The sequence below is a fragment of the Carcharhinus amblyrhynchos genome, chromosome 4, assembly GCF_965287045.1.
Source record: "Carcharhinus amblyrhynchos chromosome 4, sCarAmb.v2.hapA, whole genome shotgun sequence".
Lineage (NCBI taxonomy): Eukaryota > Metazoa > Chordata > Chondrichthyes > Carcharhiniformes > Carcharhinidae > Carcharhinus > Carcharhinus amblyrhynchos.
The window spans coordinates 74,441,422-74,455,375 of NC_137327.1; the positions used below are offsets into that span (position 1 = coordinate 74,441,422).

Sequence of the window (13,954 nt, forward strand, 5' to 3'; positions counted from 1 at the left end):
AGTACTCCAGCTGCGGCCTCACCAGTGCCCTATATAGCTGCAGCAAGACCTCCCTACTTTTATATTCAATCCCCCTCGCTATGAAGGCCAGCATCCCATTCGCCTTCCTGACCACCTGCTGCACCTGCAAGCTGGGTTTTTGCGACTCGTGCATAAGGACCCCGAGGTCCCTCTGCACCGTCGCATGCTGCAGTTTTTCGCCATATAAGTAATAGTCCCTCCTACCATTATTCCTACCAAAGTGGACAACTTCACATTTGCCAGTTCCTGGCCCATTCGCCCAGCCTATCTAGATCCTTCTGCAGATTCTCCACACCCTCCGCACAATTTGCCGTTCCACCAATCTTGGTGTCATCAGCAAATTTCGACACCATACACTCGGTTCCCTCCTCCAGATCATCTATATAAATGGTAAATAGCTGAGGCCCCAGCACCGACCCCTGGGGCACTCCACTAGTCACCAACCGCCAATCCGAATAGCACCCATTGACCCCCACTCTCTGCCTCCTATTTGACAGCCAATCCCCTATCCACGCTAACACCCTACCCCCAACTCCATGTCCCCTGACCTTCTGTGATAACCTCTTGTGAGGCACCTTATCAAACGCCTTCTGAAAATCATCAAGTCTGTTTTGCCATTCAGTCATGGGTAATATTTTTCTCATCCCCATTATCCTGCCTTTTTCCCATAATCTCTGGTCCCATTATCAATCAAGAACCTATCTCTGTCTTAAAGACATTCAATGACCTGGCCTCCACAGCATTCTGTGGCAAAGAGTTCAACAGATTCGCCAGCCCCTGACTGAAGTAATTCCTCCTCATCTGTTTTAAAGGATCATCCCTTTAGCCTGATGTTCTGCCCTCTGATTCTAGTTTTTCCTACTAATGGAAACATCTTCTCCACATCCACTCTATTCAGGCTTTGCAGTATCCTGTAAGTTTCAATAAGATCCTCCTCATCCTTCTAAACTCCAATGAGTACCGACCCAGAGTCCTCAACTGTTCCTCGTACAAGTTCTCCATTCTAGGGATCATTTTTGTGTACCTCCTCTGGACCCTTTCCAAGGCTAGCACATAATTCCTTACATATGGGGCTCAAAATTGTTCACAATACTCCAAATTGGGTCTAACCAGAACCTTATACAGCCTCAGGAGTACATTCCTGTTCTTGTATTCTAGGCCTCTTAACATGAATGCTAACATTGCATTTGCCTTCCTAACTGCGACTGAGCCTGCAAGTTAATCAAGAGAATCTTGAACAATGACTCCCAAGTCCCTTTGTGTTGGATTTCCTTAGCATTTTCCCATTTAGAAAATAGTCTATGCCCCCATTCCTCTTTCCAAAGTATTCCATCTGCCACTTCTTTGCCCACTTTCCTAACCTGTCCAAGTCCCTCTGCTTCCTCAATACTACCTGTCCCTCTACATATCTTTGTACCATTTGCAAACAACAACAGTGACTTCAGTTCCTTCTTCCAAGTCGTTAATGTACATTGTGAAAAGTTGTGGTGCCAGCACTGACCCGAGGCACACCATTAGTCACTGGCTGCCATCCTGAAAAAGAACCCTTTCTTCCCACTCTCTGCTTTCTGCCAGTCAGCCAATCCTCTATCCATGCCAGAATCTTACCCTTAGCACTATGGGCTCGTAGCTTATTTAACAATCTCCTATGCGGCACCTTGTCAAAGGCCTTCTGGAAATCTAAATAAATCACGTCCACTGGCTCTCCTTTATCTAACTTCCTTGTCACCACCTCAAAGAACGTTAACAGATTTGTCAGACACGACCTCCCCTTGACAAAGCCGTGCTGGCTCAGTCCTACTTTATCATGCACTTCCAAGTACTTTTCAATCTCATCTTTAATAATGGACTCTAAAATCTTGCCAATGACCGAAGTCAGGCTAACCGGCCTATAATTTCTCGTCAGCTGCCTCCCGCCTTTCTTAAACAGTGGTATTACATTAGCTACTTTCCAGTCTTCTGATACCTTCCCTGCCTCCAGTGATTGCTGAAAAATCACCATCAATGCCTCCACAATTTCATCAACTATCTCTTTTAGAACCCTGGGGTGCAGTCCATCCAGTCCAGGTGATTTATCCACCTTCAGACCTTTTCATTTTCCCCAGAACCTTCTCTTAGTAATGGCCACTATACTCACCTGTGTCCTCTGACTCTTCTGGAGCTCTGGCATCGCACTGGTGTCTTCCACCGTGAAGACTGATGCAAAGCAACTATTCAGTTCCTCTGCCATTGCTTTGTTTCCTATTACTTCCTCAGCAATCCAATGGTTATTTTTGCCCCTCTTACTTTATATATTGAAAAAACTCTTCCTTTCTTCTTTTATATTACTAGCTAGCTTACACTCAGTTCATTTTCTCCACCCCTTATTGTTTTTTCAGTTGTCCTCTGCTCACTTTTAAAGGCTTCCCAATCCTCTGGCTTCTCATTAATCCTCACCACTTTGTATGTTTTCCTTTTGCTTTTATGCTGTCCTTGACTTCCCTCATGGGTGCCTTTGTCCTTCCCTTACATGTTCTCCTCCTTGGGATAAATTTCTGTTGTGCCTTCCGAATAACTCTCAAAAACTCCTGTCATTGCTGTTTTACTGTCTTCCTAGCTAGGCTCCTTTTTCAATCAACTCTAGCCAGCTCCTTCTTCATGCCTTTGTCGTTACCTTTATTTAACTGTATTACTGTGACATCTGATTTCAGCTTCTCCCTCAAACTGCAGGGTAAATTCTTTTGCATTGTGGTCACCACTCCGTAAGGGTTCCTTCACCTTAAGTTCCCTCATTAAGTCTGCCTCATTACACATCACCAAATCCAGAATTGCCTGTTCCATTCTAGGCTCTGTCACAAGCTGCTCTTAAAACAAACCCATCTCAGACATTCCACAAATTATTGTTCTTGGGATCCACTACCTACCTGATTTTCCAAGTCCACCTGCATATTGAAGTCCCCCATGATTGTAATATTGCCTTTTTTTATATGTCTTTTCTATCTCCTGATTTATTTTCTGCCCAACATCCTGACTACTGCTAGGGGGCCTGTACATAGCACTCATCAGGGATTGCCCTCAGTCCCTATGGGCACGACACTTTCCCTGGTCATCCTCATTCCATTGACATACTTATAAAATAACTTGAGATTATCCCTACTTTGACCAGCCAGAGCTTTATTATATCCCCTCTACTTTCCTAATTACTTTCTTGAGCTCTAACCTGCACTCTATACTTCACAAATACCTCCACTGATTTGCTCCCTTTGTACTTGCTAAAAGCCTTATTCTTTCTCATTGTATCCTGAATATTTCTGGTCCACAGTTCTTGGAGCTTGTTACTCCTTCCTATTGTTCTAGAGGGAACATGCTGGGCTTGTACACTCCCCATTTCCTTTGAATTTCCCTCCTTTCCACTGCTTTTATGAGATTTCCCAATTACTTGTTGTTTCCAGTCTACCTTGGCCAGATCCTAAACACTGCTGTCCCCCAATCCAATTTTTTTTTGTAACATTACACAACTTTTCTCCTATCACAGCTCATTTAGCACTGAAAGCCTCATTCATGCCTTTGTTATTTCTGAGTTTGAAGATTCAGATGCACTCCTGGATGATCTTCCACATTCTACCTTCTTAACTTGAAGTCATCCAACACTCTGCTGCCCATGTGTGAACTCATGCTTTGCTCGCTGACCTACATGTTCCCCAATGTCTAGAATTTGATATTCTCATCCTTGCTGTCAAAAGAAAAGCCAGAATAAACTGACCCTTCTTTAAGCAAACACCGTTCTTCCGTTGCTGTGCTGTGATTGCTGTAGGCATACTTGATGCTATCCCTTAAGAAATTAGCTTTGCGAACCTTAGAAGGAGAATTGTGCCTGACAGTTTTGGAATAAATACAAATACCTATAATAATTTTAGCTGGCAGATCAACCTATTAATAATAGAAATAGAACAGAACTTGGATGTCATTATCACGTGCTGAGTAAATAAAGCTATTCCCCTTTTAAATGGTATATAAGAAGCTGGGATTTGACTGATAGAGTCATTACCTGTTGTGGAGCTGATTGCTCAGACTGTGTCAAGAACTAGTACAAAGTTAGGAGATCTTTGCACCTCACCCCCAACAAACAGAAGAGTCGTTTGTTGTCCAAAAATGGACAAGAGATAGTTTTACCTGGATTTTCAAAGAATAATCACCTTCCAGGGGACACAGTGAGTAAATGGTAAACTTACATTAAACCCTGAGAGATTTTGAAAATTTGATGACGTTGTTTGTTGTGAATTGCAGAATCTGAGGTGCTCAGGATGTCTCAAACTACAAACCAATTACACTGTTAAATGGAGAACAAACTGTCTGTGTTGTGGGTGAAACCTGTTTTTTGTTTTGAGTTCTGTACTGAGAAAGTTTAATTTCCAACTTGTCCGTTTCCTCTCTTTCCTCAAGGTTGTCACCAGTCAACAGGTGGATGAAAATGACGAGAATGTGGATCGAGGCAACTGGTCCTCGAAGGCTGACTACTTGTTCTCAATGACCGCTTATGCTGTGGGTCTGGGCAATGTCTGGAGATTCCCCTATATGTCTTACGAAAATGGAGGCGGTACTTATTGAATTCAAAATAGAAGGCAGAAATTAAAGGGAATATTCATTGAATTTACTGCTTATTTTAATAATTCAATGAACCACTTACAGTACTAAATATAGATTTGAATAATGTCAGTATAAGAAATTGCACCTCTGAACTGTGCCCTACCTTGAAATTCTAGTGAAGGTTTATGAAGCATCCTCATGAAACAAAGGAGGAATGAATAAAGAGATTAATTCACCAGTCTCAGTCCACCATCAGGCAGAGGGATGAAGAGAAGAGGGGTGGCATTGCTAGTCAGGGAAAATGTTACAGCAGTGGTCAGGCAGGACAGATTAGAGGGCTTGTCTACCGAAGCCATATGGGTGGAGCTGAGAAACAGGAAAGATATGACCACATTAATGGGATTGTATTATAGACCACTCAATAGTCAGCGAGAATTGGAGGAGCAAATCTGCAGAGAGATAGCAGACAATTGCAGGAAATATAAAGTTGTTATGGCAGGGGATTTTAATTTTCCACATACAGATTGGGACTCCCATACTGTTAAAGGTCTAGATGGGTTAGAGTTTGTAAAATGTGTTCAGGAAAATTTTCTAAATTGATATTTAGAGGTGCCAACTAGAGAGGATGCAATATTAGATCTCCTGTTAGGAAATGAGTTAGGACAAATGACGGAAATGTGTGTAGGGGAACACTTTGGTTCCAGTGATCATAACGCCATTAGTTTCAACTTGATCATGGATAAAGATAGATTTGGTCCTCACGTTGAGGTTCTAAACTGGAGAAAGGCCAAATTTGAAGAAATGAGAAAGGATCTAAAAAGTGTGGATTGGGACAGACTGTTCTCTGGCAAGGATATGATTGATAGGTGGGAGGCCTTCAAAGGAGAAATTTTGAGAGTGCAGAGTTTGTATGTTCCTATCAGGATTAAAGGCAAAGTGAATAAGAATAAAGAACCTTGGTTCTGAAGGGATATTGGAACTCTGATAAAGAAGAAGAGAGAGATGTATGACATGTATAGGCAACAGGGAGCAAATAAGATGGTTGAGGAGTATAAAAAGTGCAAGAAACTACTTAAGAAAGAAATCAGGAGGGCTAAAAGAAGACATGAGGTTGCTTTGGCAGTCAAGGTGAAGGATAATCCTCAGAGCTTCTACAGGTATATTAAGAGCAGAAAGATAGTAAGGGATAAAATTGGTCCTTGAAGATCAGAGTGGTCAGCTATACATGGAACCAAAAGAAATGGGGGAGATATTAAATGAGGTTTTTGCATCTGTATTTACTAAGGAAACTGGCATGGAGTCTAAGGAAATAAGGCAAACAAGTAGGGAGGTCATGGAACCTATACAGATTAAAGGGAAGGAGGTGCTTGCTGTCTTGAGGCAAATCAGAGTAGATAAATCCCCAGGACCGGACAGGGTATTCCCTCGGACCTTGAAGGAGACTAGTTTTAAAACTGCAGGGGCCCTGGCAGATATATTTAAAATGCCGCTATCCATGGGAGAGGTGCCGGATGGTTGGAGGATAGCTCATGTTGTTCCATTGTTTAAAAATGGCTCAAAAAGTAATCCAGGAAATTATAGGCCAGTAAGGTTGATGCCAGTAGTAGGTAAATTATTGGAAGGAGTACTAAGACATAGGATCTACAAACATTTGGATGGAAGGGACTTATTAGGGAGAGTCAACATGGCTTTGTGCATGGCAGGTCATGTTTACCCAATCTATTCGAGTTTTTCAAGGAGGTTACCAGGAAAGTGGATGAAGGGAAGGCACTGGATGTTGTCTGCATGGACTTCAGTAAGGCCTTTGACAAGGTCCCGCATGGGAGGTTAGTTAGGAAAGTTCAGTTGCTGGGTATATGTGGAGAGGTAGTAAATTGGATTAGACATTGGTTCAATGGAAGAAGCCAGAGAGTGGTAACGGAGGGTTTGTTAAAGGCAGATCATACCTTACGAGCCTGATTGAATTTTTTGAAGATGTGACTAAACACATTGATGAAGGAAGAGCAGTAGATGGAGTATATCTGGACTTCAGCAAGGCATTTGATAAGGTGCCCGATGCAAGGCTTATTGAGAAAGTGAGGGGGCATGGGATCCAAGGGTATGTAGCTTTGTGGATCCAGAACTGGTTTGCCCACAGAAGGCAAAGAGTGGTAATAGATGGGTCGTATTCTGCATGGAGATTGGTCACCAGTGGAGTGCCCCAGGGATCTGTTCTAGGACCCTTACTGTTTGTGATTTTTATAAATGACCTGGATGAGGAAGTGGAGGGATGGGTTGGTAAGTTTGCTGATGACACAAAGGTTGGAGGTGTTGTGGATAGTGAGGAGGGATGTCAGAAGTTGCAGCGAGACATTGATAGAATGCAAGACTGGGCAGAGAAGTGGCAGATGGAGTTCAACCCAGATAAGTGTGAAGTAGTTCATTTCGGCAGGTTAAATAGGATGGCAGAATATAATATTAATGGTAGGACTCTTGGCAGTGTGGAAGATCAGAAGGATCTTGGGGTCCGAGTTCATAGGACACTTGAAGTAGCTGCGCAGGTTGAAGCTGTGGTTAAGAAGCGTGTGGTGTACTGGCCTTCATCAATCGAGGAATTGAGTTTAGGAGTCGAGAGATAATGTTGCAGCTGTGTAGGACCCTGGTCAGACCCCACTTGGAGTATCGTGCTCAGTTCTAGTTGCCTCATTACAGGAAGGATGTGGAAGCCATAGAAAGGGTGCAAAGGAGATTTACAAGGATGTTGCCTGGATTGGGGAGCGTGCCTTCTGAGGATAGGTTGAGGGAGCTTGGACTTTTCTTCTTGGAGAGACGAAGGGTGAGGGTGACCTGATAGAGGTGTGTAAGATATTGAGAGGTATTGATCGAGTAGATAGTCAGAGGCTTTTTCCCAGGGCTGAAATGGTTGCCACAAGAGGACACAGGTTTAAGGTGCTGGGGAGTAGGTACAGAGGGGATATCAGGGGTATGTTTTTCACTCAGAGAGTGGTGGGTGTGTGGAATGAGCTGCCGGCAATGGTGGTGGAGGCAGATTCGATAGGGTCGTTTAAGAGACTTTTAGACAAGTACATGGAACTTAGTAAGATAGAGGGTTATAGGTAAGCCTAGTAACCTCTAAGGTAGGGACATGTTCGGCACAACTTTGTGGGCCGAAGGGCCTGTATTGTGCTGTAGTATTTCTATGTTCCTCTGTCAGTATGATTGCTTCTCTGAGTGGAGACCTGTGACTAGTGGTGTACCACACGGATCATGCTGAGTCCATTGTTGTTTGTCATCTGTGTCAATGATCTGGATGATAATGTGGTTAATTGGATCAGCAAATTTGCTGATGATAGAAAGATTGGAGGTGCAGTGGACAGTGAGGAAGGTTTTCAAAGCTTGCAGAGGGATTTGGACCAACTAGAAAAATGGCAGATAGAGTTTAGCGAAGACAAGTATGAGGTATTGAACTTTGGAAGGACAAACCAAGGTAGAACCTGCAAGGTAAATGGTAGGACACTGAAGAATACAGTAGAATAGAGGGATGTGGGAATACAGATATTTCCCTAAAAGCGGCATCACAGGTAGATAGGGTCGTAAAGAGTACTTTTGGTACATTGGCCTTTATAAATGAAAGTATTGAGTATAACAGTTGGAATGTTACAATGAGGTTGTAGAAGACATTGGTGAGGCCAGATTTATAGTATTGTGTGCACTTTTGGTCACCTAATTACAAGAAGAATATTAATAAGGTTGAAAGAGTGCAGAGAAGATTTACAAGGATGTTGCCGGGACTTGAGAAACTGAGTTACAGAGAAAGGTTGAATCAGTTAGGACTTTATTCCCTGGAGTATAGAAGAATGAAGGGAGGTTTGATAGAGGTGTATAAAATCATGACACATATAGATAGAGTGAATGCAAGCAGGCTTTTTCCACTGAGACTAGGGGAGAGAAAAAACTAGAGGACATGGGTTAAGGGTGAAGGGGGAAAAGTTTAAAGGGAATATCGGTGGGGGGGGTTGCTTCTTCACACAGAACATGGTGGGAGTGTGGAATGAGCTGCCGGATGAAGTGGTAAATGCAGGATTACTTCTAACATTTAAGAAAAACTTGGACAAGTACATGGAAGAGAGGGGTGTGGAGGGATATGATCCAGGTGCAGGTCAGTGGGACTAGGCAGAAAAATAGTTCAGCACAACCAAGAAGGGCCAAAAGGCCTGTTTCTGTGCTGTAGTGTTCTGTGGTTCTTGAGGTGTACTGGGAAACTCAGAAAAAATAAGGAGATTCAAATTTGCAAAAAAGATTGACATGTCACAAAAACTCTGTGTTTCTAGTCAAAAGTGTGATATTTCGAATAGATGGTATTTAAAACCCAATGAGCATTGGCTGGTTTTTCGAATTGATTATTCATTTTGGATTCTTTTAAAATATATGTTCAGTATGCAATATTTGGAATTCTCAATTATCCCTGGGTTCAGGTTTATAAGCTGAGGATATCTGCTCAGATCAGATGTTCATCACAATCACAAAACTGAGTGAAGGAAATAGATGACAAGACTGCAAAAAAAAAATTATTCTGCAATAACTTGATTCAGTTAGTCGATAGTGAATTTTACAAGGTGAGCAATTCCCTGATTAACTTAAATCATGAACTCAATTTCCCTGTAAATCAGAAGTATGAATTTCTGTCAGCTTGGCAGCAGTTGTTGAGCCCCTGCATTATCTCAGGGACAGCTGAATCACTTTGGCGATGGCACACAGAATTTTCTACCATTTTCTTTATTCTCTCTCCACTTTATGTGCAACAAGAAATAGCTGGTGAGAAGCTCCTCCAGCATGAGATCCAAGTCTCACCCTTTGAAATCAGATTACAGGAAGTCTGTGAGTGTATAATTACCTGAAGAAAAACAAGCTGCCTTATATGTATTCCTTCAGATCAGGTTTCCTTTTCCAACTTATGGGCAAACGATGCCCATAAGATGGAAAACTTCCTTTAAATTATTTAGAGAATCTGTCCCAGAAACTTCCCTTCCTACATGATGCACATACTCGAGGTCACTCAGAAACTTCTCAGCAATAAACATCACTGCATTTAATGTGTCTAATGTTCATCTTCTGATTGGATTGTCCTGCATGAAGGTATGGAGGGGTATAAATTCTTATTTCCTGTTTGTACATCTATCTGTTTTCTAGTATAATGCAGCTTATACTCACATCTATTTTCCATTCAAAATAACAGAGTAAAGAAGACTTAATGCATTATATACTCTACAATTTTAACAGATCTAGCACATAAGATTTGTGAAGTGGAGGAATAACAAAATGTATAAACTGTTCTTGTGGCCACTGTTTGTGACAATTCCAGTTGAGTTTCTGGTCAATGATATGCATATTAACTGATGTGCATCTAATAGGCCCTGTCAAGGTAAATGCATCTTAAATGACATTTACAAGTCCAGGCAGGTTAGTTACTGCAGCATTTCAGCCTTTCTTAACATCCAAAGGATAAGAAAAAGCCTCATCTGTTAAATTTTAAATTTTCCATTGACAAATTGTCGGAATACTTTTTATTTCAGTACATTGTTATTTGCACTGCCTGGAGATTTGAACTTGCATGTCTGCTTACCTGAACTAGTGGTGAAGTTTGTTATAATAGTCTTTTAAATGCTTTCAAACTCGTGATTTTTGGTGAAAAATTAAGGGAAGCAGTTGCTGCCGGGGCATGGATTGCATTTTCATTTCCAGGAATGATTCTGCAGTGAGTTCGATGTAAACTATCATCTTGTTCTGAAATAGAACATTCACTTTGTGTCAACTTGGTGATGTTTGAGACTCTCAAGTGAAAGGAACAGGGGTGTTGGAAGTAAATCAGAATATTCATTGCAATTGTTTTATAATAAGAAAACGGTGGACAGTAAATGTTTTGTGCGAAGACAATTCATTCCTGTGTTAAAACAAACAGTCCATTTAGTTGTTAATGTTCAGCCATAAATTGTATGAAGAAGCCTGACCATCCATACAATCATTTTAAACTTTGCTATATTTTCCAGGTGCATTTCTTATTCCCTATGTAATCATGTTGGCATTTGCTGGACTACCCCTGTTTTTCTTGGAATGTGCTTTTGGCCAGTTTGCCAGCCTTGGACCTGTTGCAGTGTGGAAATCTGTGCCAATTTTACAAGGTTAATGATTTTTTTAAAGCAACACAGGTCAAATTATAGCAATTTAGGTATAACTATTTCCCTTGTTGTTTATGACAGGTTTCTTGTCTCATTGCTTGTACTGTCAGATGATCAGCTGTCCATGAGCTGATTGTGAATGTTTGCAATAATTTTGACAGAAACTTAGCTGATAAGTGCTAACGCTTTCTCCCTTAAGTCTCCCTGCTAAACGTACCCCATTCAGTCCACTGTGGTAGCAGAGTGACCCTCATCAGCAAATCAAACCTTGGTTTCTCTGACACCTTTTATTTGAGTTTCTTGGTTGCTGTAGAGTCAAGGAGACATGAGTTCTGCTTCTTCATAAAATCTTTATTTCTTTGATCCAACTTCACACAATTCTCCAACAACACCAAAGTGCCACCTGTGACACTTTTATATATCAGTGACTTCTATTGAATTGACATCAAATTAGGACTTATTGAAAAGATTTGTTAACCCATTCCTAACAGTCTCTCCTTCCTTGGAGAAAAAATATTTTGATGAATATTGGATTTCTACAGAAAACAAAAAGACAAAACACACTATTTCCCCTCTTTTTTACATTTCTAGAAAAAACATGCATTCGCAGGAAGATATGCCCTCCCTTAATTTCCAAAAGTTTCTTTGAACTAGCGCCTCTTAATAAAACAAATCGGATAACTGGTAGCTATGAATCGACCCATTTAATTTTTGATACTTCCCCTTTGTCCAGCATCTGCTTTAAACTGGCTGTGTTGATCCTCAATCTTCTCATTTACACTTTTTGTGGAGTACACATTTTTCCCACAGGGATTTATTGTCAGTGACATTCAATGGGTATTTTACCCAAATCCCCTAATCCCAGAATTTCTGTTAATATCTGGGATATTTAAAAAGGCCATATCCACAGCCTCTACAAGGCTTAATGCCTCAGCAGCCAATGTGCTTTTAACCACTCTATTTTCTTTGTTTCCCGACATAAGGTGACATTTTCCCCCAAAAGAATTACGAAACCTCCCGTGCTTGAAACCCACAAATTGGCATCAGATGTGTCACTGTAAACTGAGCTTCAAGTGCCTATGATCACCCAAAAAAAAAGGAATCTCAGAACACACTCCTGCATTTTTAGTTTGACCATTGCTTTGTTTGCTGCCATTATGTCTTCCGCTATAGGATCATTCATTTTTGTACTCAACTCTAGGACAACAAAATTAACATCCGGTCTAAACTGTCTACACAGTTGCCCAAACAAACTGCAGAGTTCCTCTTTTTCCATCTTTGTAACCATTGCGTCTTTTTGTGAAGCTCTACCGTGACTAATTGGAAAGTATCAACCCAATAGCGAATAAAATTGCTGACAGAGTGACACCTGACTCAGTCTATCCGATTTCCAGTCCAATATATTTGAAGGCTCCTGAAGCCTGACTTCCAACCCTGAATTCCTTCTTCAGCCCAGAAATCACTATTACCACCACCCCAACAAAAAAAATTGACATGCATCATAAAAATACCAGAAAGCTTTCCTTCATTGTGCCAGTAAAACATCATAGGATCTGCTTTCAACTGGCAACAGCCTTACTTTAACAAAACTGCCCTTACCGAAAAATAACACACTCTGGACACATCATTTAGCCCACATACACATTTATTGAGCTTCCATAGTACACCTTCAGTGTTGGCTGCCTCTTTGAAGGATGGAGAAAAATGTCTCTGAAGCTGATGCCCCTGCAGAAAGGCAGCTTTTATCTCTCGATTTGCATTTCGAAGTCTTTGTAGCTAATAGAGCCAAGATGATAACTTTCCTGCTATAGGTGAATCCACTCTTAAATCCTGGTTTAAGTTTTCTTCAAATCCCCCCCTCGCTGCAAGCCTGGCCTTTGCTTTATAGGTTCCATCAGGAAGCACTTTTTCCATGCAAATCCATCCGAGATCGAGTTCTTTGTCCCCTATCTGGTGTCTCTGTGTGTACCCCCAAACTTAGTCCAACTGTGTAGTTCTTGCTGTTTGGCATCTTTTATAACTTTCATCTAATTTGTTGGAAATGACCAAAATCTCACAAGCACATGGGCTTCTACTCCTGATAGCATTTGCAGTCTTACTCCTATTCCAAGCTTGTCACGCTACACCTTCTATCCTATCTGATATCTCGTTCTGTGCTACCACTGCTTGATCTTTCCCTGCTGCTGTGGGATGGTGTTTCAAAAGATCTTGATCTCTTCACTATCAGACTTATTATCTGAACTGACACTATATTTCTGAGCCCCCTATTTTTACACTTCATGTTCCCAATCCATAGTCTTGACACCCTCCCCTGTTTCTGTACATTCAGTCAGTTTATACTTCCCAGTGGGCTTCCCTGCTCTACTAATAACAGTTGCATTCTTCCATTGACTGGACCCTTCAGGCAAGTATGTCACCTTTGTACCCACTTTTGGAAAAATGGCCTGTTCTAATCTATCAGATGTATTGTGTTCTTGTACAGGCACCATGTTTATTTCAGTTAACTGATCCTCAATTCTGTAATACTTGAGTAATGGATGACTCTGGTTCTTCATCATGTATGTCTACCCTTTCCAAATTTGTAATCTGTACCCATTGTCCTTGATGAAAGTAGCCTAATCGTTCGATTGCCATGTTGCAAAACAATTGTTTTGCCGTCTATGCCTATAACCTTCTGTGGGTCTTTCTCTTCATTAAAATTATCTTTTCTATAATATATTGCATCTCCTTTCTAAAAAATGGTACTTGATGGCCGTACATAATGCCTTAATGCTCTGCGAATTCTTTGAGACTTTTGCTTATACGCAATGCATTTAAGTGCTCAGCAAAAGGCAGAGCTACTTGTAGTCCCTTCCCAAGCTGGAGGCTGATCATTCAAGCTGGACGAAATTTTAAGATTCCTACCAAATACTAATTTATAGGGACTGTAGTTCCCCAGCCATCTGCAACAAATTCTTTGCACGTACTGCCCATGCGAAGGCTGAATTTAACTTGCAATTTGATCTATCTGCCAAAATTTTCCACAGCATATCATCTTTTAAACATGATTTCTCACACACCCCATTACTAAATGGGCTTTCCACAGCCGTATTATGATTATGATATTCATGTTTTCACACACATCCGTAAACTCATCGTTAGAAAAATCCCCCCCATTGTCTGTCAGGAACTTTACCTGTGCCCATTCCTGTTCCTATCCATTTTTCCATAAG

The 13,954-nt window shown here is 41.2% G+C and overlaps 1 protein-coding gene across 1 annotated transcript in view; it reads left to right on the plus strand.

The window, feature by feature from the left end:
• The window catches only part of LOC145342448 (sodium- and chloride-dependent neutral and basic amino acid transporter B(0+)-like), a 77,330-nt gene that overhangs the window by 6,284 nt on the left and 57,092 nt on the right, over positions 1–13,954 (plus strand). Inside the window, exons 2-4 of the mRNA XM_080188010.1 lie at positions 4,089–4,211; positions 4,444–4,597; positions 10,614–10,745. Of these exons, the coding sequence (XP_080044136.1) occupies positions 4,089–4,211; positions 4,444–4,597; positions 10,614–10,745 (409 nt within the window). The remainder of the gene's footprint in view (positions 1–4,088; positions 4,212–4,443; positions 4,598–10,613; positions 10,746–13,954) is intronic.